The 27,328-nt window shown below is 48.2% G+C and overlaps 2 protein-coding genes across 4 annotated transcripts; both read right to left on the bottom strand.

Moving 5' to 3' along the window:
• Positions 1–9,996: 9,996 nt before the first annotated feature.
• On the bottom strand, positions 9,997–13,452 carry LOC120673579 (lipoyl synthase 1, chloroplastic-like). Its single transcript, XM_039954486.1, has 7 exons — positions 13,068–13,452; positions 12,730–12,911; positions 12,428–12,518; positions 12,173–12,330; positions 10,839–11,010; positions 10,642–10,752; positions 9,997–10,342 (listed from the first exon to the last, which is right to left on the bottom strand). The coding sequence occupies exons 1-7, from the start codon at positions 13,365–13,367 to the stop codon at positions 10,262–10,264; spliced, it is 1,095 nt and encodes a 364-aa protein (XP_039810420.1). The 5' UTR covers positions 13,368–13,452; the 3' UTR covers positions 9,997–10,261.
• Positions 13,453–14,860: 1,408 nt separating this feature from the next.
• Positions 14,861–26,938, bottom strand: LOC120673578 (protein PAT1 homolog 1-like). Of its 3 annotated transcripts, XR_005674690.1 has the most exons (6): positions 26,354–26,853; positions 25,860–26,014; positions 24,753–24,809; positions 18,133–18,202; positions 15,543–17,747; positions 14,861–15,496 (listed from the first exon to the last, which is right to left on the bottom strand). XR_005674690.1 is itself a non-coding variant. In XM_039954483.1 (5 exons), exons 1-5 carry the CDS (start codon positions 26,409–26,411, stop codon positions 15,658–15,660), a joined length of 2,430 nt encoding a protein of 809 aa, XP_039810417.1. In that variant the 5' UTR covers positions 26,412–26,938; the 3' UTR covers positions 14,861–15,657. The 3 variants fall into 3 exon arrangements, 2 of the variants coding, with proteins under 2 accessions (XP_039810417.1, XP_039810419.1); XM_039954483.1 differs by having other exon boundaries at positions 14,861–17,747; positions 26,354–26,938; XM_039954485.1 differs by lacking the exon at positions 26,354–26,853 and adding an exon at positions 26,156–26,288 and having other exon boundaries at positions 14,861–17,747.
• Positions 26,939–27,328: the final 390 nt, after the last annotated feature.

The following is a 27,328-nucleotide window of genomic DNA, read 5'->3' as shown; positions in this document are numbered from 1 at the left end:
AAATAAATTGTACCCATCAGTGTGTGAGTCTGCTAACTCAAATGCATTTACCTTATGAAAGTGCATCTCGGCCCCTAGTGTGTTTTGGTGGATTGATTGACACCACGATTAAAGGGCTAACTATCTTGTTGAGTATATGAGCAGGAATTGATTATCACAATTGTAATCCATGTGATGAGATGAATCAAGATTCAAGACACATGCTCATATAACAAGATGAATGACATGTTCTAGTATGAGAATATTAACAAACAACAGCTACCATGGAAATTGGGATATGTATCAACGATAAAGAATTTATTCGTATATCCAAATGAAGCTTGTTGATGTAAGTGGAATTCAAAATGACAAGCCAAGGTATTGTGAATGAGACAAAGGTATATGCTTAGGCATAGTCTCACAATTGGAGAAACTTGTCATAAGGAATGTATGATATAGTTGATGATCAAGCAAGCATGAAAGAAATGATGTTCATTGTAATGGCAAAATCAATATGAGTTCAAGAGGGCTCTTGAGGATAAATGGATGGGATTGAAAGGCGTGTTTCTAGAGGCTATGTAAGCAAAGGTTTGGCATGAGCAAAAAACCCGATAATGATCAAGTCCAAGAATTCTAAGAGACATGGAGAATTTCATATTGACAAGTGTCATTCATTAGAGAAGAAAAATTGCTTGTGGATCAAAATAGATTTCACTGTAAGTTAAATGTGATACAAGCCTACATGAAGCTATATGTGATGCAAGGATGAAGAGTTGGAATTCGGGAATGAGTTTCTAGGTACTAAGCTTGGAGAAGGGCAATTGTGGTTGTGCCGAGGAACCAATGCTAGGGTGACGAAACGTTCTTTGGGTTCAACTTGGAGAATCTTGGTCATGTGTGGTGTTCATGTTTGGAAGTATCAATCTTTCTAGAATCTTATTGTGAAGACCGTGACTTGAACTAGAGGTGGATTTCATTCGAAGATAATGGTTCAAGGTCACTAGCTCAAGGAAGATGTGCTCAAAGTAAAGAAGCCAAGTTGGATGCACACCTCAGATTGTGATTGATCAACACACGGCTTAGGATGAAAAAGAGAAGCTCAAAAAGTTGAAATGTAATTAATCTTTGATCTTGAGTTTAGGTATGTCGTACTATCAAGAGGGATGCATCGCAATGGTCTTTGGTTTAGTCTCAGTGCTCAAGTAACCCATGTGAGTTGAGAGAGACACAAAAGCCTCACGTATACATATTAACTTTGCTGCCATAGCAAATCCGGAAGTTCCGGATTTGTAATCCGGAAGTTCCGGATTTGTAATCCGGAAGTTCCGGATTTGGCACACGTAGTACTAACGGCTAGTTGGTTTGAAAACCCGGAGGTTCCGGGTTATAGAATCCGGAAGTTCCGGGTTGTAACTGTCACATAACGGCTAATTTTGTTGGGACCGGCTATTTATACCCTTTAGCCATCTCCTTGGTGGGCTGCTGTTCCAGGCTCTATTCTGTTCATTGCTGGTCGTCCCAAGAAGCTTGGTAGCCATAGTTGAGCTCTCCCCAACCTCTCTTTGTGAGATTGTGTGATTAGTGTATATTCTTGAGTTGGGTTGAGAGAGTGAATGCTTGAGAGCACTAGAGAGCACAACAAACCTTGAGCATTTGAGATTAGCCGTGATTTGTGTGATTCACATTTGTTACTCTTGGAGGTGAAGCCTCCTAGACGGCTAGGCGTCGCCGGTTAGCTCCCAAGGATTGTGGTGAGCAGCGGCAAGTTTGTTGCAGCACCGATCTTGTGCCACAAGGGCGCATAGTCATATAGTGGAAGGAGGAGATAGCTTGACCTTTGGGTCGATATAAGCTTCCTCAACGGAGACTAGGATTCACACGTGGGTGCACGGGGTGAATCTGAACTTCGGTAAAACAATTTCTTGTGTTCATTGCATTTACATTTGTTTTGTGGATTTAAGGAGTTCTCCATTAGACACTTGTGTCTTGGAGAAATTGTTGTTTTGTGTGTGCAGGATCTGTGTGAACCTGCTAAAGGAACTTAACTGGGCAGACTCTACATTTGGGGTTTGAATTTATTTTCATTTACTAGCACTACTTCTATTGTGTTCACTCTGTTCTGAGTGAACTCGGAAGTTCCGGATTGACAAACTCGGAAGTTTCGAGTTCACCCTACTGTCTAGCCCAAATCCGGAAGTTCCGGATTTGAAACCCGGAAGTTCCGAATTTGGCAGACAGACAATTTTATCCGCTGCGTTTGAGTGAAAATTTGTAGGTGCGCCTATTCACCCCCCCTCTAGGCGACATCACGGTCCTTTCACCTTATGTAGGTGTTGCCTATGTGATTAATGAAATGAATACGTCTAATGGCGTTGTTGAGCATCTAACTTCTAAGTTAAACGAGAGAACTACAGGTGATTTTGATGATTCATGATTGCATCACAATGAAACTTTCCAAACAATTCCAATGGAAGGTACAAACACTCTATACAGAGCATATGGTATTGTTAATTATTCGTATTATAGCTAGATCATATGCATAGTATCAATTCACAAACATTCTTACATTTTTCAAACCATGTGATAGTTCTTCCGGAATTATCTCTGGTTGAGCGGCGGAAGGCGAAACTGCGAAAGACATAGAAAGGTGGAGCAAAAAGTACCTTAATATGACAGATGATCAGAAGGCTAAGAAAAATGCACTATGATTATGACCTCCCGGATTATCTGAATGTTTTTAGCTGCTACAATGCACTATGATTGAATAAATATTTGGTGTACGCGTGTAAACATACCTTTTTTTAATCTTGATATGTGACATGTCTATCATGAGATTATTTTTATATATATTCTTGTTAGAATTTTGTTGAGTGTGAATAAGATTTATATATATATATATATTGTGAAGTACTTTTAAATTTTATTATTCTAAAATAATATTTATGTCTCAGTTAACAATTACTCTATATTGGTATTACTACTTATTATTTTGTACTCTATAACATAATAGCAACTGTATACTAATATATTTAAATATAATTATTTCTTAAACATGTGATATTTTTAAATATAATTATTCTTTAAACACGTGCTTGTGGCATGTGCACATCCACTAGTATAAGCTAAAACCGTTTTCTTTTCTGTAACTATGGCCCTGTTTAAATACTAAAACGCAAAATACAAAATTTTTGTAAATCGCTTGCATGGTGTACTAAATATAGTCAAAAAATAAATCGTATTACACAAATGGACTGTAAATCGCGAGACGAATCTAATGAGACTAATTAGGACGTGATTAGGCACTAAATTACTATAGTAATGCTATAGTAAACATGCTTTAATGATGGATTAATTAGACTCATTAGATTCGTCTCGTAGTTTACAAACGAGATATGTAATTAGTTTTGTGATTAGTCTATATTTAATACTTCAAATGTTGAAGATTTCCTTCTAAAAATGCAAAATACAAAGTGATCTAAACACACCCTATATAGCATCAGGCACAAAACAAACCACTACAAAAAAAAAACTGGTTGAAAACAAAGCACCAGCAAAAAGGTAGGTCAATGATGGTTCCATTGCTTCCTTTTTCTGTTTTTTCCCCTTTGGAACGTGATGAGCATTAAGTCACCTTCTTTTTTAGAAGGTTTTAAGTGTAGCATTGATTCTTTTAAGCAGTGTACAATTACTGATCAAAGTTACAAGCTGTACTGCGTTTCAGCTGAAACTGAACTTTCCTCCTGTCCTCACCCAGTAAAGTCTCTGATTGTATCTATCTAAACACATAAATACTCACTACTTATAGTGAGACCATTGTTGCTGCTCAAGGTTTTAGCTCAAAGTACATGCTCGTCATCTTGCAAGAGCTGCAATAATGCCATGCTCATAAGAGCAAGGCTAATAATACAGTCAATAAGCTGGCTGTAAGGATTCTTGCAGCATTCTCTCAGCCCACATATACAATAGTTAGTTCTTCACAATTAATATGTGGCCCACTTGTCTCTCTCACAGATTTTCTTGGTTCTTGTACCCAAACCGGCTGTAAGCTTACAGCCCGCTTCTCCTCTCTCTTCTCTCCTTTTTCCTCCACCTCATCATTTAGCCGGCTTACAGCCAGCTATAATACTTGCTCTAAAATATTCTACTAACTGCAAAAACCTATTTTATTTCTCCCTTTTTCCAGCCCTCATGGCTGATGGTACAGACAGTATAGCTGCAGGAACACCACTAGAAACTGCAACCACATTGGATCTAGGGCGCTTGGGACATCGGTCTCAGTTTTTCATCTTTCCCCGGCCGCTTTGAGCTTTGGAGCACAAGACCGAGCGTGTCCATTTGATAATGCCCACTTTGACTGAGCTTTCTCGGGAAACAAAATTGCTCCTGCTCCACCTCCTACAAAAATCTCGGTGTGCTTCAGCAACCGCCGGCAGTGCATGCTCTCGCTTTCACTCACATGGATCCTCCGTTCCAAAGGTGGCGCATCCAGTGATCATTGGGGAGCACCAAAAGTTTCATGGATCCAAAGCGCAAAACCGAAACCCTAAAATCGAAGGCTCAACCTGACAGGGTACTCCTCTCTGAACTCATGAGCAAGCATTTTCAGTACGAATTTAATAGCAGAAAGTTTGCATCGTAAAATGTATTAATAGAGTATTTTTCATAGGCTTATCCAAGTGAAACGAAATAACTTCACAAAAAAATCATAAGGGGTGTGAAAACTTTTGGTAAATGGGGTTGGGACTCTGGATGTCTAAAAACAAATGCAATTCGGTTCAGAGAGCAAGAAGTGACGAACTGCAGGTACTTCTCCAAAATGTCATATAATTCTGACGGGGGAGTACCTACTCTTCTTTTCTGAGAGATGGAAGATATGTACTGCTACTGCAACAAGCACGATGATGCCCACCGATGCCACACGGATGGTGACCCAACACGCGGCAACTGAACTGCAAGAATCTGCACGCCCCGGGGCAGTGCTCGTCAGGCAGGCCGCATCCAGTCAGCCAGATAAAACCGAGGAAAGCGAGCGAGCAAGGTGTGGTCCTAGCCTCTGAACACTGATTCGTATAGCAACTTGGAAAGCGCAGCGCTCACCTCCCTCCAAGGCTCGCTTAGGCCAATTTCAGTGCGAAGGTTATGTGAGTGTCATCAATATTAAATTTACTGATGTGCCGGATGATAGAAAACCTCCGGCTCAGATATCTAGTTTATATATATATATAGTCTAGGTAATCGTGCGATGACACTTTTCATTGAAACTGGCTTTAGAGCAAGTATAGTAACTGACCGGGAGCGGGCGGATGTCTACGTGAAGCTGAGAGAAACGAGGAGAGAGAATGGGGTGGGCGTCCCACGACTCGCCGGCTGATGCGGGCTAAGGCTCTGTTTAGTTCCCACCCCATAAATCCCGTAAACACAAAAAAAACACCACATCGAATGTTTCGACACCTGCATGAAGTACTAAATGAAGTCTATTTACAAATTTTTTTGCATGGATGGGCTGTAAATCGCGAGACGAATCTAATGAGCCTACTTAATCCATGATTTGCAACAGTGATGCTACAGTAATCATCCACTAATTATAAATTAATCATAGATTAATTAATATCATTAGATTCGTCTCGCGATTTACAACCCATCTGTGCAAAAAAATTTGTAAATAGACTTCATTTAGTACTTCAAATTAGTATGATTTCATCGCAATTTTTTTTGCAAAACATCTAAACACGGCCTAAGAAGCGCTGTGATCTCTGTTATTGGCTGATGGGTGTTACATAGCATTAAATGTTGGTGGGGTCCGCCACACCATGCGCCACGTCACTCTACTTTGTAACCGGCAGCGGGCGGGTCCAGTATCCTTGCTCTTAGCCCTTTGTGTTAGGCCTTGTTTAGTTTATTTTGTATTTTACAATTTTATATTTTTGGAAAGAAATTTTCAACATTCGAAGTATTAAATGTAGAATAATTACAAAACTAATTATAGATCTCGTCTATAAACTACGAGACAAATTTAATGAGCCTAATTAATTTATCATTAGAGCATGTTACTGTAGCAATTTAGTGTCTAATCACGTCCTAATTAGGCTCATTAGATTTGTCTCGCGATTTACAATCCATTTGTGTAATGCGATTTATTTTTCAACTACATTTAGTACACCATACAAGCGATTTACAAAAATTTTACATTTTGCATTTTGGGATTTAAACAGGGCCTTAGTTCCCTTCAAAATTCCAAAACTTTACAAGATTCTCTATCACATCGAATCTTTGAACACATGCATGAAATATTAAATGTAGCTAAACAAAATAACTAATTACACAGTTTGTTTGTAATTTGCGAGACGAATCTTTTGAACCTAGTTAATACATGGCGGGACAATATTTACCAAATACAAACTAAAATGCTACAACACTTTACAGATTCACTTTTATGCAACTAAATAAGGCGTTAGTCGCTTTTCCTACTTTTGGTTTCTGTCTCCTCTGCTTTTTCTCGCCTGGCCACAGCTCGCCGGAGACGATGATAACATGAGCTGGTCCACCACCTCGTCTCCTGGCCGGCCAACCGGGCCCGGTCCGGCCGCCCGAGCGCGCCTGCAATGATCGCCGCCGTTCGGAGTCGCCGAGACGTGCTTCGTGACGAAGAGGACGAGCATGGAGGCAGGAGGATAGGCGGAGAGAAAAGGGAGGGGAAAAGGGCGCGAGATCATCGCGTCGCGTCGGCTAGCCCCCTAATCATGCCCGGCAAGTGTTCATGGCATGAATCATGCAGGCTATACAGGTAAACGGCTAGACGCCTAGACCCGTGCCACTCCCACTCGCAATGCAAAGGCGACCGGAACCGAACGAGAAGGCAATCACACGCTGAAGATTCCGGGGAGGCACGAGCTCGGACGAATGATTCGGCCGCGAGGGACGGGCACGGTCGCAGTCTTGGAATTCCAGCCTGCTGATCAACGGACGACTCGTGGTAGCGGTGTGGGTAGGACGTGGCCACGTGGGAGACCGTTAGGGGTCAGGTCAGGTAGATAGCCGTTGGTTTGGGTAGGTAGGTTAGGTTCGCGGTTCGCCCCGTCGTCCTGGCCATCCCCGCGGCGGAGGAACCGGCCACTCCCTCGTTTTTCTTTCTCCGGCCAATGGGATTGGGCGACGGACGGTCAGATCCAGACACCGGCGGACAGAGACGGGAGGGAGCTAAGTAGCACTCTAGAACCAGTACGGCAACCGGAGATACACGGCGGTCTCGTGACAAACCGTGGCCGCAGAAGCGAAGTCGTGACAGTGAGGACGTGCCCCGGTGGACACAGGGGTCCGTGTTCGTACGCTGCGTGCGAGCTCTCAACTACTGCAGTGCAAGTCTGCGAGCAAGCACCACGCGACAATGGTGGGGTTTGGTGGGCACTGGGCAAGGCGCCCCGGCAAAATCCTGCGTCCTTGGCTTCTCCCACGGCCATGGCCACGGGTTGCGCCGCCTAGCGCCCGTGAGCGCGGGCAGGGTCTGGGCGACGGACGGACCGGCCAGATTTTGCCGCGGATCTTGTTGGCATCCGGGGCTGCCACCGAGGGGGAGAGAGAGGACCGCGTACATGTGGGGGCGCCGCGCTATCCGGCTCGGCCGCGTACACTTGCAAATCTTGGGTCCTGCGGCGCGGCCGAAGGGAAAGCTGCCGGCCGGCCGTCGGCGGCGTGATAGCGATTTCTCAGGCGAAACAGACGGATTCTGGCATGCCATCGCATCACGGGCTAGCTGACGGCTTGGACGGTGTGGACCATCGCCCGGGCCGCCCCGATCTTTTGGTTGGTAAAATGTGTCGTGGTCCTGTCGATTTGGAGTGCCCGGGCTCGCAGGCGGACGAGCGGGAAGGGTAAGGTCAATGACCGGATCCGCGTACCTTTAATGTTACTGAACTATATGATTTCCTGCATGTTGCTGTAGAATTTTAGAGAGTTTTTTTTATAAACTATAATTAAAAAATACAGTAATTTTTTAAATAAAATACTATGAAGAGCATGCAGTAAGACAAATAAACACTTAGATTGAGTTTGCTAAAAAAATAAAAAAAATATATTTCTTTAATAAAGAAAAACTCGTATAAATGGTGCATTTGTAGAGAATGCGTTGAAAGCTATGCGAGAAATTTCTTGGATGAAAAATAATAGATTTTTGAGTTATTATTTGGTTAGAGAAGAAAGAAACGAATAATACATGCATTTCCCGGATATAAGGTGTGCACGAAGTTGATTGGATGATTACAACAATGAAGGTAATGTGGCCGATTTTGAGAACAGAGAAATAATAAATTTTTATGGATTCCAATAGTGATGCACATGTTGACGTGGCTAAATGAAGTAATTATATATATTCTAATTACTTTTTATAAATGAATAAGAAATTATTAATTAATGTTATTGGATTGCATGATATGTTGATATGGATAACAAAATACTAGTGTAGTAGGTTTTAATAGCATGTGATACTGTATTACTGAGATAGATAGCTTACATATCCGTCTGCGAGCCCGGATAACAACAGTCGTGGGACCAGCCAGGATAACAACAGTCAACATATCCATGTGAAGTTGACAGGTCGTGAGGAGTGGGCACCGACCATTCAGGATTCATGGCTCACGACTTCACGAGTAAAGCTGACGAGATGAAGCAGGTAGTGGCGGAGCCAGCCCGAGCAGCTAGGGGGACTCCTTCTACTTCCTCCCTCTTCTTCCTCCTCCTTTCCCCTCTATCCTCCTCCTCCTTCCTCTTTACTCCAATAGAGTTCTTGAGGTAGGGGGGACTCCTTCCACTTCCTCCCTCTTCTTCCTCCTTCTTTCCCCTCTATCCTCCTCCTTTCTCTTTACTCCAATAGAGTTCTTGAGGTAGGGGGGGGGGGCTTGAGCCCCCGCCCCACACTAGCTCCGCCCCTAGAAGCAGGTGACCGGAACTGCTCGAGAAGTTTCACCGGTGTTTGTACACACGGTGGTCCATGGTTCGTGGGCGCCACGACATAGGATTGTTTTCCCATACTCCGCCTTTTGTTCTCCACACCAGCACCGGATGCTACCAGAGGCTCCGCGAATTCGTCGTGCCTATGAGACCATGCCCCCGTGGGACTGTGGGAGGCTGGAGCGGCTGTCCACTGACACAGATATGGAGTGTACCGGAGCCAACCAAACACTATTGTATCATCCAGCCAGCAGTATTTTTTTTATAACAAATCAACACCAGCCAGCCAGTGACGGAGCCAGCCCCAGCACCTAGCTAGGGGGGCTCCTTCCTCTTCCTCTCTCTTCTTCCTTCTCCTTTCCCCTCTCTTCCTCCTCCTTCCCCTTTGCCTCCAATGGAGTTCTTGGGGTAGGGGGTGATGAAGCTCCCCTCTGCCCCCACGCTGCCTCCGCCCTTGTAGCCAACACGCCGCCTTCGCCCCTGCAACCAATTAGCAATATTTGACTCCTATAAAAAATCAGCACCAGCCACCGGCCACAGCCAACCAAATAGAACGAATAATATTACATGTGCAGCTGCGCCTCTTTCCCGGTTATTCGCACGCCTGTCGCGCGTGGCTGGGCGAGGAGTGGCTGTTACGGCTGTTTGCTTCTTTTGCTCCAGGATCTGGAGTTTGCTGTGCAGATCGAGCGCTTTCCTCGCCTTCCAATCTTGTACTGTATTTCGTTTCTTCCTTTGCAACTGAATCTAACTCCTGTAATGCTCCTGGCTGTCGGCGTATTCTCATCTTGTTTTAAGCTCAGAAAGTCAGAAACCGTGCGGCTTTCATCGCACTGGAGCGCATGATGCGCAGCACCGAGTGCGGAAGGAGATGCAGAGCATCTCATGAGTTCCAGCAGCTCGGCAAGTTTATCATGAGTCGCAGCTCATCTGCTTGTCATGATTCGAGTAGGGAAGCCGTGGACATGAGAATAAAGAGATACCCCTCTCTTTTTCTTCAGCTTTTCCTTCTTTTCTTTTTTGAGCAAATGATGGACAAAGCATTGTGTCATCCACAACTAGGAGACAGTCTCATATGGACTATTTTCGAACAGCTTTTCGTATAAGGTGTCAAAGTAAATGATACAGAAAAGATTCGGTATCCTCGTTTTTCTCCATTCAACAGGGGCAACTACGGCAGCGAGCAAAAGTGTATGCAACATCCCGAAAGAAAAGAAAACAAAAACCGGGGCTCAGCTTTCATGAGAATCGAATGATTCTGCCCGTCCTACTCTTGTTTTGCTGCTCTTAAGTCCAGTATGTATGGATCCCATGGATTGCTTCAGCAGAAGATATTTGGTTAAGACGAGGAAGATACAGTTTTGCTATTTCTGACCAAATTTTGGACAAAGAGCTCTCCTGCACGGTATGAAGACCGAACCTGATAGAAGTCACGTGACATATAGTGAGTTATTGCAAGTTGCTGGTATCAGCAGTAACAAACAACAGCGTGGTAAATGTTCCACGCAAATTAATGATCTCAAAACTTAGCCGCAAACTATATTCTTGATTCATTGTTATGATTGGGAAATCAAACATATATTGTTCCGCAGAACTTCAAATATGCAATATAGTCCCATTTGGCTCAGAGTAGTGGCATATACAGCCATATTGGTAGGATTTATTTGCCATATGCAGGGAACAACTGAAGAGAGTAACCAGAACATATGCATCACTTACCAAGGGTCCGCTGGCAACATAACGGAAACCCACTGATACTCCATACTCCTTCCAAAACTGGAACTTCTCAGGAGTCACATACTCTCTTACTGTTAAATGTCTTTCTGTTGGCTGTTACGTCAAGTCTTGCCAACATTAATCACAGGAAGAAGGAATAACTGGACTCAATGGAAATGTGCTGTGAGTATTGGGCTAACCTGTAAATACTGGCCCAAAGTAAGAATATCAACACCAATGGCCCGTAAGTCCATCATGGTTTGTCTCACCTCCTCATCAGTCTCTCCAAGACCAAGCATGATTGAAGACTTTGTAATCATGCCTTCCCTGCAACTTTTTGCATGCTCGAGAACTGCCATGCTCTGATCATATCTGCAAAAAATGAGAAGGCAGAAGAAATGCTAACAATCTTAGAGAACATGGTACATCATATAGCACAGCCAGAAGATACTAATTTCCACTACTTCTGTGAATAATGCCATCAGCATTATCGTTGACATCTTCAATAGATTCTGTGACTCAAATGAGACACATCAGGTCAGGAAAAACACAATGAAATTCAGGCCCTTAAGAGCATTGTAGTTAAAAGAAAGAAAATCAACTTCAAAGATTAAAATCTGACCAAGATTACTAACCTGAAAACTTAGCAGAATAGACTTTTAAAACTCTGATCCTAATTTAAGCTCGCAAGGAGATTTTAGAGAAAATTATATCTACATATTTCTTTTTGTATATTGTGCAACACACCACCTTCACACAACAACACATTTATGGCTCTAGTAGCATCAGTTGCGATCTAATAATTCCAGTATTACTCAGGTTGGTGGAGCTGGGAAGAGTTAGATCCATGGTTGCTCAGAGAACAATTTTAACTATTTAAGATCGACCATGAATTAAAACACATAAATTGCCTGAATCTGGTCACATTGCAAATGTACAGTCATGTTATCAATTGATGGAAGTGCTAGAATCCTGCAACGAAAAGGCAAACGTCCATTTGCCTTTGTTAGGCCAGTTTCAGACAAGACTCCACAGACTATTCTCATAAGAAACATCAGATGTTGAAATTACTATGCCATTCCGCTGAATCAAATAAAACAGTTGATGGTGAAAGGAAATTGCAATGATTAGAAGATTGGTTGATCATTGAGTTCTCAAAGTTTGCATCACTCAAGGCACCTTGATGGTGATCATAGTACATGCACCCGTATGTACAAGTGGAAAAAACGTATTGAGTTGCCCTTTTTGGGATAGAATTCTCAACCGAGCACAGCACATTATTGAATTACTAAGTATGGAACTAGTGCCTGTTTGAAATATAGATGTGCCTTCTAGTCAAGAATAGCACAGCGGTAATTGTTAACGCCTAGAAGTCTAAAACTTGTGTTTGAACTTTAGATATTTCAGAATGTTCAATGGATAGTAATCTGATAATCTAAAAAGTGATTTGTGGAAATTGAGTCACGGGTGTTTCTATGACGCGGCATTCTAACTAGTCTGCATTATGCCACTAAAGTCAGTTTAAGTACATTACCCTGCTCGAGGATCCCTCACAATTCGCTGTAGACTCCTCACTGTTTCAATGTTGTGTGCATAGACATCTAGACCAGAGTTTGCCAAAGATGAGACAGCTTCCAGGTCACCTCGGAAATCCGAGGTTAAGCACTCCACCAGTATCCCAGGTTTGAGCTCCTGAATAGAAGACTCAGAAAACATCAGCACATTACTTTTATCCAAGTTCAACATCTAACAAATTAATTTGCACCAAAATATATGGGATAAGGCGGACCTTTAAAGCTTTCACTGTCTGAGCAAAATGGCTACTTCCACCATCAGGTAAGTCATCTCTATCGACACTGGTTAGCACAACATAATCTACTCTGGAAAGAACAGAATTCCTCAGATCAATAATGTAGTCGTAGCACATAAGCACCATATTATGAGCAGTGTTTAATATCTAACTGTAATGCTCTGTCAGTTCTCCTTTGATACTTCTAGTTACAATTGCATCAATCAGTAGCTCAAACATTCGAGATGCCAACGGTTTCTAATTTACTGATATGAACCAGGCAGGGCTACTAGAGATCATACCCCCAGCTTGCAACAGCCAAAGCCGTGTTCAGAGGCTCCAGGGGATCGGGGGGTGGTGGCTTGTTGCTGGTCTTCACAGCGCAGAACCGGCAGCCGCGCGTGCAAGTGTCGCCGAGCACCATGATCGTGGCCGTCGCGATGCCATCCCCTTCCCCGCCGGCCCCTCCGCCTCCGTTCCAACACTGCGCTCCAAAAGCAACTGGTACAGTCAAGCCCAGTGCCCAACACAGAACACCAAAACACTCCTCTCGCAGAAATCGCTGGCGAGGATCAGCTCAAACTAGGCTCGCTGATACGATCGAGTTACGTAAAAGCGAAGCGTGGGTGCGCGATCGTACCTCGCCGATGTTGGGGCACTGCGCCTCGACGCAGACGGTGTTGAGCTTGAGCTCGCCGATGGACTCCCGCAGGCGCGCGTACTTCTCCCCCTGCGCCGCCCGCTGCCGCAGCCACGCGGGCTTCTTCACCTCGGGGTCCCTCCCGGTGTACGGCCCCACCGGCGCCTTAGCCGCCGTGCCCACCGGCGGCGGCGCCTCGGCGCGGCACCGCACCACGGAGACCGAGCCGCGAGGGTCGCCGCTCCCACCGCGGCCAGCCCATACCGGCGGACGCAGCGGCCGCGCGAGCGAGCTCTGCATCGCGGCCGGCGGAATCGGGGGCGCCAGATTTCGCGGCCTCGTGGTGGTGTGGGGGCGTAGCGGCCGCGGTGGCGATGGGAGAGGTTTTAGTGTCGCCGTTTTACCCCTGGTTCGAGGGCGAACCAACTGGATGGTTTCGGAAGGCAGGGGTAAAATGGGAATCAAATATTAGGGAGGCGATGATACCAAGGATGATGGTTTTGGTCGGTTTTCTCAGCTCGCCTGCCTGCCAGCTGCTTGTTCCGAGCCTTTGATATGCAAGGAATTCAACAAAAAGTCTACATTGCGTTGGTCAAAAACTGGAAGAAAAGAAACGGGTTATGGTTGTTGAACAAAGTTAGTCGAAATGCGTTGTTCTTGGCTGAGTTACCATCTGATCGAGCTTGGCGCCGTATGGAACGCAGGGTTTCGCCCCGACTTTGTCAGAGATGCAGGAGTTAACCACAGGATCACTGGTTTCTGTAGGGATCGTACATGCTTCTTCTGGAATTCCAGACAGAGAGGCCTTCACAAGTCACAGCGTTAACCTTACCGACTGGTCCGGCCAAACCGGCGCGGTCCGGTACCGATATACCGGTTCGGTTTGGCCGGAAACCAGTCGGTACCGGTGGAATTCAAATTCAAATTTCGCAGTTCAACCGGTTCGTACCGGTCGGTTTGACTGGTAACCGGCCAAATTCATTTTTTTCTTTTTTGGTTTAAATTCAAATGCCCGCAAAGTATACTAAATGAATGTTTGTATAACATATTTTAGTCTAAATGAACCCTCCAATCCTTTTTTTACTACTTTTACATTGTATTTGTATACTTTTGTATGCACATTTTTTTTATTTAACTTCAAATCCCCGCAAACTATACTAAATGAACAAATTTTTGAGAAAATTTGACACCATTAGATTCATCGCACCTTGAAATATTTTTAGATTTTTTTTTGAGACTTTTTTCATTTTTTTGAATTTAAATTTGAATTTTGAATTTAGACCGGTTTGGTACCGGTCCAAACAAGAACCGGGCCGGACCGGTTTGACCGGTAACCGGTCAAACCGGACCGGTTCCCACCGGTTTGGTGAACCCTGGTCACAACTGGTGGCCAGATGACTGATCACATGTGAACCGAGCTCAAGCACAAGCACAAGCCTAAGATCACTTTTGGCATCAGCATACCAACGATCTTCTGTAGGAGGCAATTCCCTTTGTCCTCTTCAGAAAGAAAATGTAAACGCAACAACATTATGCTGCACGCCAGGACGAGACAAGAGTCAGATAGCAATGCAAAATCCCACAATCCTAGTTCGGAAAGTAGCATGAGGGCTACTGCAACTCACTGGCTCATTACAATGATTATGCATTACGAACAGCTCCTCCGCTAGAAAAATAGCAGAACACAATGAAAGCATAATCAACAAAGAAAACCCAAAAGTATGCATTTGCATCCAGAATAGCAGCGAAATACTCCCATGCCAACTCCGTCACGTCAGAAGAAAAAACTGGGGTAGCTTAATAGTAGAATCAATACAAAGCAAATGAGCAAACGAGTTCAATTACCTATGAAGAACATTAACTGTAGAAATTTAGTAAGGGTACACTTGGTCCCAGAGTTCCACTACAACAATATCAGTGGGTATCTGGATCACACACTATCCTGAAACCTTAGAAGTAAGGATGAAGGGCAGCTAGAAGAGAGTAAATTTTCAGAAGTCTAAGAGTACTCCATTATTCGAACACATTTTGGCCTAACTTAAGTAAATAAGACACCAGACGACAATATGACACCTGATACTGGGCACCTTCCACTCGTAAAAAAGAACAGGCAGAAAGCCCCTGACAACCCAACCTGTACAACCACTGCTAGACAGAGGGATGCAGCAAATGCGCCTGCCAGCCGGATGTCTTCTTCGCAGGCTAAAAACTACGCCCACTACTGGTCTTCTTCGCTGGAGCAGATAAATGTTAAAAACTAAATTGCCCCATATGACCACCAGTTTCAACACTGCACAGAGTTACAACAGTATAGGTACGTACATGCATAGTTATAATCATCAGGTGGGTGCTATATTAAATGACCCACAGAAGGGAGATTATCGGTCTATTTGATTACTCTGAAACCTAAACTTACGTCACAACCTGAAGTGAAGGCTAATTTCCTGAGCCAATGAAACTTCTCCAAGCTTGCTCACAACTTATGATGGGGCATGCATGTCTTCAGATACAAGAATTACCATCTGAAGAGCATTGCATCAATGTTTTGCAGCATTGACTCTTTGGCCTTGCGGTATCTCTTTCAGTTACATCAACCAGGAACAGATTCTGAAGTGATGTGTCCACCTCTAGGACCCGGGGGATTGAAACCCGTTACCGGCATGGATCTTTGAGCAAAATCAAGAAGCCTCCGGCGTTGCTGCTCATTTGTATGAGGAAGGCTTGCACGAAGTAGCTCAACAGGCATCTCCATACTAGTAGCTTTGGATGCCTCAGGTCCAATTACTGGGCTTGGTGCCTGCATGACAAACATCTGCTGAATACTTTCGAACTTACTGACACAGTATTTTGTTAGAAGCCCAAAGAAAGCATCAAATGATGCCTGCCAGAGAGTCCGGTTTGGCACAGTGTAGCTTGCTGCGGCATGATGATCAGTCAGCAACTCGGTTGCTCGATCCAGAACTGATTTGATAATTAGAGAAGCCCCGTCACCAGCAGAGCTACCAAGAGGGCGGAGAGGTGGCTGTTCTGATGAGCAGACAACAGCAGCAAGGCACGCACTAAGAGCACCAAGTTCCATGTGATGCACACAAGACGAAACAGTCTTTGCAAGAGCAGTTGTAGTTTCTGCTGCACTAGAGTCTGATGGCAAACCCCCAAACAAGAACCTCAGATGGCGAAAAATAGCCATGCATACTATCCGGGTCAGCTCGCTGCCAGGGACAAGAAGCCGAAGGTAACGTGCTAAAAATTTACGTCCTTTGGGCAGAGAAACAATACGAAGAAAAACAACATCATCCTTCAGGGCTAACCCAGATGAATGACTAGATTTGCTGGGTCCGAGAGGGTCAACAAGCTGAAGTGATGCAGCTAGACCTTCAAGGAGGACTTGCCGTCTTCGCTTCAGTTGGAAACTGTTGTCCTGTGACTGGCTAGACTGCAACAGCCGGTCAATGTCATCCACCTCAAGAAGAAGGCAAAGGGCATCTTCCACAATCACTCTTGCTGCTAGCATTGGTTCTTTCTCCAGGGGCCTCATAGTGGACTTCTGATCATGAGAGCCATCACCGGATGAAGGGTGGTCAACTTCAAGAAGAGACCGAGGCCTACGTATGGAAGAGAAAGACACTCTTCCAAGAGCATCAACCTGAAGATATGTGTGCTGATCACTGCTGGATCGAGACTTGGATGGTAAATCTTTCATTGATGCTGGGGAGAAGTTATTCTTTTGCTTAGAAGTGGCACCCCTTTTAGCCATACAAGCTTGATGGTAGTAATCAACAACATAAGGATCACTGCTGTGACTTGCAGAATGCTGCATTCTCAGAATTGATTCGATCTCTTCAGATGACATGTACTTGGATCTAAACTTTATACCTCCACTATCACCATTCTGGCTACCAGTATCAGATGGTGGTTGAGAGAAGCGAATATTATGTTTTCCCCTTCCCGACCTTGATCTCTTGTCTCTTGATGAATGAGAACTGCCAATAGAATCAAACCTGCCTGTTACCTCTGCAGAGTGGTGGGGGTACAACAGGTGTGGTGGTATATTGAGGTAATTCTGATGGGATGATTGGACCTGTGCCAATCTCTGCTGATGCTGAGAAAATAGGAGTGACGACATTGGGCTATTAGGAAGCGATAATTGTTTATGTAATAAGTTGGGCAGTAGATTAAGATGCTCCCCAGTGAAAGGGTTAGCTTGGTTTGACCAATCATTTTGCATTGGATTGTTTACAGGCAGGTTAAGACCTCCATAAGGCATGCCTCCTGTGTATGGTAGTCCATGAGATGGTCCAACCATATGATATGGAGAAGCAGAAAGTGACATGCTCGGCGAACCCATTTGGAGCCCAGCACCAATTGATGGAATACTCCCATGACGTGTAAGGCCTTGAGCAGGGTAAGGTGATCTACTACCACCACCAACTGGTGGTGGAAAGGAGGTGAATGAAGTGGTTTTCGGGAGAACAATAGGTTCACTTGACCGGTGCTGCAGTGGCTGCTGAGGGTAGGAAGATGTTCGACTTAGTGGCCTGGAGTTGGAGTCCCCTTGCTGAACTGAAGAATTCGATGACCACCATCTTTTACTTTCCTGGAATTCCTCATTTTCAAATACATCCTGATCTACCCAGTTTGAATACTCTGCATCCTCTGCCCAATCAACAGTTAAAGAACCTGAAAAAGTTATTGCATGGTTCAGTGAAAAGTTGAAACATAGGCATACATTGAACTTTGAGGATACATGAAATCTTAAACAAAATTCACACTGACAGATAATTCTACAAAAAAAATTCTGAAGGCTAGGATTATATCAGACTCTTGACATTATATACTCTCAAATTCCCAAATACCCATGTTAGGAAAAATACACCGAGAAAATATTTAATATTTATATAAATCTGGTGACGACACATACATAAGTCAACAATGAACTGATGATTCTGAAACCACTAAAGTTTGAGCATCAGGCTTCATACCCGATCATACCACAAATAAACCCCAGAAACCCACAGTATTAAACTTCAGACCAGAATGTTCTAAGGGAAGAAATATCACTCACTTCCTCTTGAAATGGATCGCCTGTCCCCGATGACACCAGGATTCCGGGTTCCACTAATGGTTCGGTTCAACTGCCAGTGAAACATGTGAATTCTCAGTGTACGTCAAGTAACAGAAACAAAGCATAACAGTAAGCAACCACAGAAGTAAAGGCTAAGACAAAGCCATCCTTATACAAGATTATCCTTCGAAAACAATAACAGCCTCCAGAAACATGTTCCATCGCCACAGCCTAGGAATTTAGGGGCAAAAAGACCTTAAGTGGGACCTAAGCTTTGATCGTAGATCATGATTCGTGTCATTGTCATGCCAAAAGAACTACATATCTGTGTTTAAGCTGTGTCATTATCTGATGGATAAGTCTTTGTGCTGGATGGATAAGGCATAGGGTCCTTGCAAGGACCAGAGCATCTATTCCTTTAGCATATTTCAGTTTGCTAGGACAGTCAGTTTGCTAGGACAGCATCTAGCTTTAGTTCTTTTGACTAGCATCTTAGCATCTTTTGCTTGACTGCTGCCTCGCTGCAGCAATCTTGGCTGCCTGCCCTGGCTGCCTATAAGTATGTATCCCCAGCCCCTTGGGTTGGCATGGCTTTGAGTTTGTGAATATGAGAAAACCAGAAAATTGCCCCAAATTCATTGTCATCCTCTCAGCTCAATGAGAGTTAGAATTGAGCTTCTAACATCTGGTATCCGAGCCGTACTTTCCTGTAGGTTAGACATCTCCTGCTCTTCTCCCTCCCAAGCAGCAGTTCAGCCACCACCACCAGCAGCTAGCGCAGCAGCACCTGCTGCACCCTCCGTTCCACCTTCCTCACCCGAGCAGACGTCTGAGGCTTCGTCTTCTCCACGCAGCAGCCCCTTGGAGGTGCGCCATGTCCGACGCACCGTCTCAGCGCTCGGTCGCCTCAAGCGCACGGCGTCAGCGAGATGCCGAGCTCGCCGCGGCAGAGGAGCGCAGGCGAGCGACGGCACAAGCCGCTGCAGCAGCGGCGAGGGCGGCCAGGCTGGCTGCAGCGGAGCTGGCGGCGGCCAGGGCGGAGGTGGAAGCAGAGGCGGCGGAGGATGCAGCGCGTGCGGCGGAGGTCGAGGTTGAGACCTTGCGTGGCAGCCTCAGCGGCTCCATCGCCGGCGACGCCACCGCCGACGAGGACCTTGAGGAGTTGGAGAGGGAGAGAGCGCGGGACCGGACCGCGCGGTGGACAGCAGCCCACCCCGGCGGCAGACTGGACGGCGGAGCGCCCGGCGACGGTCCAGGGGCCCGCGCGCCCGGCGGTGGCCTGGACGGCGGCGCGCCCGGCGGCGGCCCAGGGGCCCGCGCGCCCGGCGGCGGCCTGGACGGCGGCGCGCCCGGCGACGGTCCAGGGGGCCGTGCACCCGGCGGCGGAGGCCGCGCCCCTGGCGGCGGCGTGCAGGGCGGTGGCGGCGCTCCTGGCTGGGGTGCGCGCGGCGGCGCCCCCGGCTACCACGGCCTCCAGGCGGTGGTCAGGGACGTCGGTCCTGGCGGTGGGTGGCCCACCCTCACCAAGACCAACTACGTCGAGTGGGCCGCGGTCATGGAGGTGAAGCTCCAGGTACGGCATATGTGGGAGGCAGTCCGGTACGGCGACGTCGACTACGATGAGGATCGACGGGCGCTGGATGCTCTCATCGCAGCAGCCCCGCCGGAGATGCAGTTCACGCTTTCCAAGAAGCGAACTGCCAAGGAGGCCTGGGACTCCATCACTGCGGCACGTATCGGCAGCGACCGCGCCCGCAAGACCACTCTCCAGGCACTTCGCAAGGAGTGGGAGAACCTGACCTTCAAGCCAGGTGAGGATGTTGATGACTTCGCCCTCCGTCTCAACACTCTGCTGCAGAAGGTGGTGCAGTTCGGCGACGACACCTACGACGAGGAGAGAGCCGTCGAGAAGCTCTTCCGCTGCGTCCCCGAGAGGTACATGCAGACCGCTCGCTCGATCGAGTCTCTGCTGGACCTCTCCACCATGACGATCGAGGAGATGATAGGTCGCCTCAAGGTCGTCGACAGCGACGAGCCACAGCCTCCCTCGGGAGGCATCTCCATCAGTGGGAAGCTCCACCTCACTCAGGAGCAGTGGGAGGCTCGACGCGGTGACAGGAGGAGGGGGGAGCCCTCTTCCTCGACTGGTGGCCACAAGCGCGGCAAGCTGCGAAAGGGGCGCGGAGGTGCCCAAGCCGGGGCACGAGGGCGCGCCGAGGGTGGCGCCCGCGGAGATGCTCAGGGCGGCGCCGCTGACAGGCCCAAGGCGGCGCCGCTGACAGGCCCAAGGCGGCACGAGACGACGCCTGCCACAACTGTGGCAGGCCCGGCCACTGGGCCAGGGACTGCCCGCAGCGGAGGCGTGGGGGCCAAGCCCACGTCGCGGAGGCCCAGCCGAATGACGAGCCGGCTCTGTTCCTACTCCACGGGGACATGGAGCCGCATCCGGCGGCACCACCTGTCACCGCTCTACTCCACCTCGACGAGCCGCGTGCCCGAGTTCTCCTCGGCAACGGCTCCGACGACGACAGGGTCGATGGCTGGTACCTCGACTCCGGCGCCACGCACCACATGACCGGGCGGCGGGAGTTCTTCTCCGACCTGGACGTCGATGTAGGTGGCTCCGTCAGGTTCGGGGACTCCTCCGCCGTGGAGATCAAGGGCGTGGGCTCCGTGATCTTCACCGCCAAGACCGGAGAGCACCGGATGCTCACCGGAGTCTACTACATCCCGGCGCTGCGGAACTCCATTATCAGCCTTGGGCAGCTCGATGAGAGCGGCTCCCGCGTGGTGATCGACAGCGGGGTCCTCCGCATCTGAGACCACCGTCGCCAGCTTCTCGCCAGGGTGGTTCGAGAGAAGAACCGCCTCTACATCCTCCATGTCGGGGTGGCCCAGCCTCTTTGTCTTGCAGCTCGCAGGGACGACGAGGCATGGCAGTGGCACGAGCGCTTTGGGCACCTCCACTTTGAGGCCCTGAAGCGGCTCGACGCCAAGGAGATGGTGCGAGGCCTCCCGTGCCTCGACCACGTGGAGCAGCTCTGCGACGTCTGCGTGCTGACGAAGCAGAGGCGGCACTCCTTCCCCCAGCAGGCGAGCTTCCGAGCCAAGGAGCGGCTCGAGCTCGTACACGGGGACTTGTGTGGCCCGATGACACCAGTCACACCAAGAGGACGGCGCTACTTCCTGCTGCTCGTCGACGACCTCTCCCGCTTCATGTGGGTGATGATCCTCGGCAGCAAGGGAGAGGCTGCGGACGCCATCAGGCGTGCTCAGGCTGCTGCGGAGGCGGAGAGCGGCCGCAAGTTGGGCGTGCTGCACACCGACAACGGCGGCGAGTTCACGGCGGCCGAGTTCACGGCGTACTGCGCGGATGAGGGCATCCAGCGCCACTACTCTGCGCCGTACAGCCCGCAGCAGAATGGCGTCGTCGAGCGGCGCAACCAGACGGTGGTGGGGATGGCCCGGGCCCTCCTCAAGCAGAGGGGCATGCCGGCCGACTTCTGGGGAGAGGCGGTGGTGACGGCCGTCTACATCCTCAACCGCTCGCCCACCAAGGCACTCGACGGCATGACGCCGTATGAGGCTTGGCATGGGCGTAAGCCAGCGGTTTCCCACCTGCGGGTCTTCGGCTGCCTCGCGTTCGCCAAGGAGCTTGGCCACATCGGCAAGCTCGACGACAGGAGCACTCCGGGAGTGTTCATCGGCTACACAGAGGGTTCGAAGGCCTACCGCATTCTCGACCCGGAGACACAGCGTGTGCGCACGGCGCGCGACGTTGTGTTCGACGAAGGGCGAGGATGGGCGTGGGACAAGGCGGTGGACGACGGCTCGGCTCCGACGTACGACGACTTCACCGTCGAGTACGTCCACTTCGAGGGAGCCGGGGGAGTAGGCAGCTCCTCTTCGCCGAGCGTGCCTACCCCGGTCCCCGAGCCTCCACCGACTCCGGCGCCCGCCACACCACGCTCTTCAGCTACGACTCCGGCTGCACCAAGTTCCTCGGCTGCACCACCACAGCCGGCGACGCCGCGCACTCCAGCACCGACAGCCACTCCTCCGGGCACGCCTACTACAGCACTGCTCATGCTGAGCACAGCCCGGTGGAGTTCGCTACTCCGCTCTCTCACGACGAGGAGCGCATCGACGCGTACCACGACGGTGAGCCACTGCGGTACCGTACGATGGAGGACCTTCTCGGCGATCAGCCGGTGCCGGGACTGGTGCCTCACGACCTGGAGGCGCAGTTGCACCTCGCGTGCGACGACGGCGAGCCTCGGTCTTTCGCAGAGGCCGAGGGACACGCGGCATGGCGTGCCGCGATGCAGTCGGAGATGGACGCGGTTGAGAAGAACCGCACTTGGGAGCTTGCTGATCTCCCTCGTGGTCACCGCACGATCACCCTTAAGTGGGTGTTCAAGCTGAAGAGGGATGAGGCCGGCACCGTCGTCAAGCACAAGGCTCGCCTGGTGGCACGAGGTTTCGTGCAGCAGGAGGGAGTCGACTTCGACGATGCCTTCGCTCCCGTGGCACGGATGGAGTCCGTGCGACTTCTCCTTGCGCTGGCTGCCCAGGAGGGCTGGCACGTCCATCACATGGACGTCAAGTCGGCGTTTCTCAACGGCGACTTGAAGGAGGAGGTCTACGTGCACCAGCCGCCGGGGTTTGCGATCCCCGGCAAGGAGGGTAAGGTGCTACGTCTGCGCAAGGCCCTCTATGGCTTGCGGCAGGCCCCGAGGGCGTAGAACGCCAAGCTGGACTCCACGCTCAAGGGGATGGGCTTCGAGCAAAGCCCGCACGAGGCGGCCATCTACCGGCGGGGCAATGGAGGCAATGCCCTGCTGGTGGGTGTCTACGTCGACGACTTGGTGATCACCGGCACCAAGGATGAGGAGGTGGTGGCGTTCAAGGAGGAGATGAAGGCCACCTTTCAGATGAGCGACCTGGGGCCTCCTTCTACCTGGGGATCGAGGTGCACCAGGACGACTCCGGGATCACACTTCGACAGACCGCCTACGCCAAGCGCGTCGTCGAGCTCGCCGGGCTCACCGACTGCAACCCAGCTCTCACTCTAATGGAGGAGAGGCTGAAGCTGAGCCGTGACAGCACGACAGAGGAGGTGGACGCTTCTCAGTACCGGCGCCTTGTGGGGAGCCTCCGCTATCTCGCCCACACGCGGCCGGACTTGGCATTCTCCGTCGGCTACGTTAGTCGGTTCATGCAGCGACCGACGACGGAGCACCAGCAGGCCGTGAAGAAGATCATCCGCTATGTTGCGGGGACTCTCGACCACGGTCTCCACTACCCGAGGTGCCCTGGAGCGGCACACTTCGTCGGGTACAGCGACAGCGACCACGCCGGCGACAGCGACACCAGCAAGAGCACGAGCGGGATCCTCTTCTTCCTCGGCGAGTGCCTTGTTAGCTGGCAGTCGGTCAAGCAGCAGGTGGTGGCCTTGTCCAGTTGCGAGGCCGAGTACATAGCGGCCTCCACCGCGTCGACTCAGGCGCTCTGGCTCGCTCGACTGCTTGGTGATCTACTCGGCAGAGACATTGGAGCGGTGGAGCTCAGGGTGGACAGCAAGTCCGCCCTGGCCTTGGCGAAGAACCCCGTTTTCCATGAACGGAGCAAGCACATCCGGGTGAGGTACCACTTCATCCGAGGCTGCTTGGAGGACAGGAGCATCAAGGCAAGCTACATCAACACCAAGGACCAGCTTGCAGACCTGCTCACCAAGCCCCTTGGGAGGATCAAGTTCCTTGAGCTCTGCTCCAGGACCGGGATGGTCCAATCCTCCCACAAGACGACGCACAAGACTTAGGGGGAGAATGATGGATAAGTCTTTGTGCTGGATGGATAAGGCATAGGGTCCTTGCAAGGACCAGAGCATCTATTCCTTTAGCATATTTCAGTTTGCTAGGACAGTCAGTTTGCTAGGACAGCATCTAGCTTTAGTTCTTTTGACTAGCATCTTAGCATCTTTTGCTTGACTGCTGCCTCGCTGCAGCAATCTTGGCTGCCTGCCCTGGCTGCCTATAAGTATGTATCCCCAGCCCCTTGGGTTGGCATGGCTTTGAGTTTGTGAATATGAGAAAACCAGAAAATTGCCCCAAGTTCATTGTCATCCTCTCAGCTCAATGAGAGTTAGAATTGAGCTTCTAACATTATCCAGCATAGCTGGGGGTCCTGCCTCACTGGAACGCTGCCTAATAAACATTTGCCTGCTATGGTGATAGCGAAAACTTTAATGAATACCATTAAGCACAATAGTTGCTTTTGAATTGTGCTTTCAAGTTACAATGAGAACTCAAGTCGATTCTATTAATAAAATATTTACATTTGTTCTCCTAACATCGTTTCAATAACCTCGATGACATTTAGAATCGTGAAAGAATGAAGGCTGTCTACTTGTGTAAGTATGACAAAGTACAATTCGCCCAGAAAAAAATCTGCTACGTAAAAATGAGCAACAGCCGCAGCACATCAAAGCAAACATGCAAAGACCTCTATTCCAGACTCCAGAGGAAAGTTAGCAAGTACATCAAAGCCAGAAAAAGGATAAGTTTCAAAGCAGGAATCTCAAAATGAATCACTGAAGCAACAACCAACAAGTAACATACCTTAGCAAAGGTGCTTGCAAGATCATCAATGTCGGACAAGTTACTGAGATCGTCCACCTACATAGTACAATAGTTGGAATTAAAACACTTTGAGAGAATATGAATATTGAGCTTCAGAGTTCAGAATGAGGAGAAATGAAACCACTAAAAGATGTGTATATGGAGTGATCCAGTTACACATGCATGTGACCCACCAACAAGATCATCATATGACTCAAAGTAACAGTTTAGATGTGCTCGTTAACTCGAAAAAAATAACTCCTACCAACAGTAAGCCATGTTACCAACATAGCATGTAGATTGTCCAACAGCAACATTATCAGAAACTAACTAATTGATTGTGTAACGAGTCATTATGGTTATCTTTGCAATCTACTATGGATCCTAAAATGCAGAAATATGTGCCCTTAAAAAGTATCTAGGGGTCGAGCAACACAATGAAAAGCATTCGAGAAGCTCAACCACACCGAAATCTCGAACACTTGTGACTCATAGGCAACAATTGACTTAAAAGTCACAAAGGTGCCGAAAATAGGCGTGAACACTATTTATCTCATCATTGGCACTTTATCCAAATAGATAATCAGTATCGCTACCCTTTCTCCTGAAAAAAAACATTTATAATATTCTTTTTTATCCTACATTTACAATGTTCAAAATGACACTAGGCAGTGTCTTAACAATTTAACAAAAGAATGTGTGCAAGAATACTCTACTTCCATCTCTGATCCATCCTAACAAGTACTCCTAACAACGAAGCTCTTGCACTACCAAGCAAACTCCAAATGATTCCTTCCACACATCAAGGGTGCTACAATCAAGTATGCAATTTTCCACTACAATCACTCAAGTGCCCAATATCGGGAGCACTACTGATGAGATCCTAAATTCCACTATGTTTTGCCCTTTTGCGGCCCACAGGAATATATTCCGGATTGCTCCCCTCACTAATCCTCCACTATCTGCCGGGTCCATGCAAAATTGACGTGTTACCGAGAAAGAGGTAAAGCATACATGGGAACCAAACGCAGAAACCAGTAACGAGAGACAGATAATTTATAACAAAACATGGACGCTATGTGGACATGATGGCTCCCGAATCCGCACCTCTTCTCCAACAGAGGAGAGTCGATACAGCCCCTCTTCTGGCCCACCGAATCCACCACCATTGCCATCGCCGCCAGCGTCCTCCAAGCCGCCGAGCTCGAACCCCTCCAGTGGCTCCTTCCCGAAGAAGTCGTACTGCCCGGCGTCAAAATTCTCTGCAGCAAGAAACGGCAGATCATCTCAGAATCGGAAAGGGACAATTTTTTCAACCCAGATTACGAGCGATAACCACGAACTAAACGATTCCAGCAAACAAATAGATTTTTTCTCAAGCTTCCTGAACCCAGAGGCCTCACGGGAATAATTCTCCATCAGAGCCCGAAGATTCGCACCAGAAACGCAGCAACAGAGGCGCCGACCAGAGCACCCACCAAATCGCCCCGAACAGCACCAACAACCAGCCAACCAACAACAACAACCGAACAAACCGGGGAACAGATCAAACGCGGCAAGAAACCCACCAGCGCAGCAAATTCAGCGGCGAGAAGCCTCACCTGCAACGGAGGACGCGCCGCCGCCGCGGCCGCCGCCGTCGGGCTCGACGCCCAGCATCTCCGCAGGAATAATCCTAGAAGCAGTAGCAGCAGCAGCGCCGGCAGCAGCAGGCCGAGGCGCGCATCTAGGGCTAAGGCTTGTTGGCGCGATTTCCTTCCGGCTTTGGATCTGAGAGCTGGGTGAGGGAAAGAGAGAGATAGCTCGGCCTCGGCTGCTGCTTACTTCTCCCCTCCCTCCTTCCTTCTCTCTCCTGCCTTAAATAAAAATATTTCCGAAATGCTAGAAGCGGCAGGTGAATTTATGACTCTCAGAGAAAACCTAAAAGAAAACAAATGGATTCCCCTCTTCGAGGTTGTAGTACTAGCAGGGCTTAAGAAAATCGGGTCTCAAATTCCAAGACACATCGAGAGAGAGAGAGGGGCAATGCTGAGATGAGATGCTAAAGAAGCAGGGAGGGATAAAAGGGAGGAAGAGGACTTTGGCTTTGGCTTGTATGCCACTCTATCTCATTCTCACATATTTGTCTCTTTTTTATTTGAGTGTGAATGGTGCTTTTTTTTCCTCTTTCTCTTTTCTTCAGGGTGTTTTTTTATTTCACGAGATAGCTTAGACCCTGTTTGCTTCCAGGGATCTTTTTTAAGTCTCTACAACTTTTTAGTATTTAGAAGTATTAAATAAATGTTAATTATAAAACTAACTGCAGAACCCTGTGGCTAAACTGCGAGACGAATCTAATAAGGTATATTAATCTATAATTAGCTAATGGTTACTGTAGCATCACTTAGCAAATTATGAATTAATTAGGCTCATTAGATTCGTCTCGCGAATTAGCACTCATCTGTCAAAAAACATTTATAAATAGATTTTATTTAATACTATAAAATAGTAATATTCTTTTTGATGTGATAAGGACTTATAAAAAAGTCTGGGAGCCAAACAGAGCCTTAATCTATTTTATTTTGGTGTGGCCGCTG

This window comes from Panicum virgatum, chromosome 5N (genome assembly GCF_016808335.1).
Source record: "Panicum virgatum strain AP13 chromosome 5N, P.virgatum_v5, whole genome shotgun sequence".
Classification (NCBI taxonomy): domain Eukaryota; kingdom Viridiplantae; phylum Streptophyta; class Magnoliopsida; order Poales; family Poaceae; genus Panicum; species Panicum virgatum.
Note: the sequence above shows the minus strand (reverse complement) of the source record. Positions and strands in the feature narration are given on the sequence as shown.

Coding starts and splice junctions, on each gene's coding strand:
- LOC120673578 (XM_039954483.1), bottom strand. CDS start 26,411: ATGCTGGGCGTCGAGCCCGACGGCGGCGGCCGCGGCGGCGGCGCGTCC. Junction 26,015..26,353: donor CGGCGCGTCCTCCGTTGCAG/GTGAGGCTTCTC, acceptor TTCTTGCTGCAG/AGAATTTTGACGCCGGGCAG. Junction 24,810..25,859: donor TCTCCTCTGTTGGAGAAGAG/GTGCGGATTCGG, acceptor TGTACTATGTAG/GTGGACGATCTCAGTAACTT.
- LOC120673579 (XM_039954486.1), bottom strand. CDS start 13,367: ATGCAGAGCTCGCTCGCGCGGCCGCTGCGTCCGCCGGTATGGGCTGGC. Junction 12,331..12,427: donor AGACAGTGAAAGCTTTAAAG/GTCCGCCTTATC, acceptor TCTTCTATTCAG/GAGCTCAAACCTGGGATACT. Junction 10,343..10,641: donor ATGTTGCCAGCGGACCCTTG/GTAAGTGATGCA, acceptor GACTTCTATCAG/GTTCGGTCTTCATACCGTGC.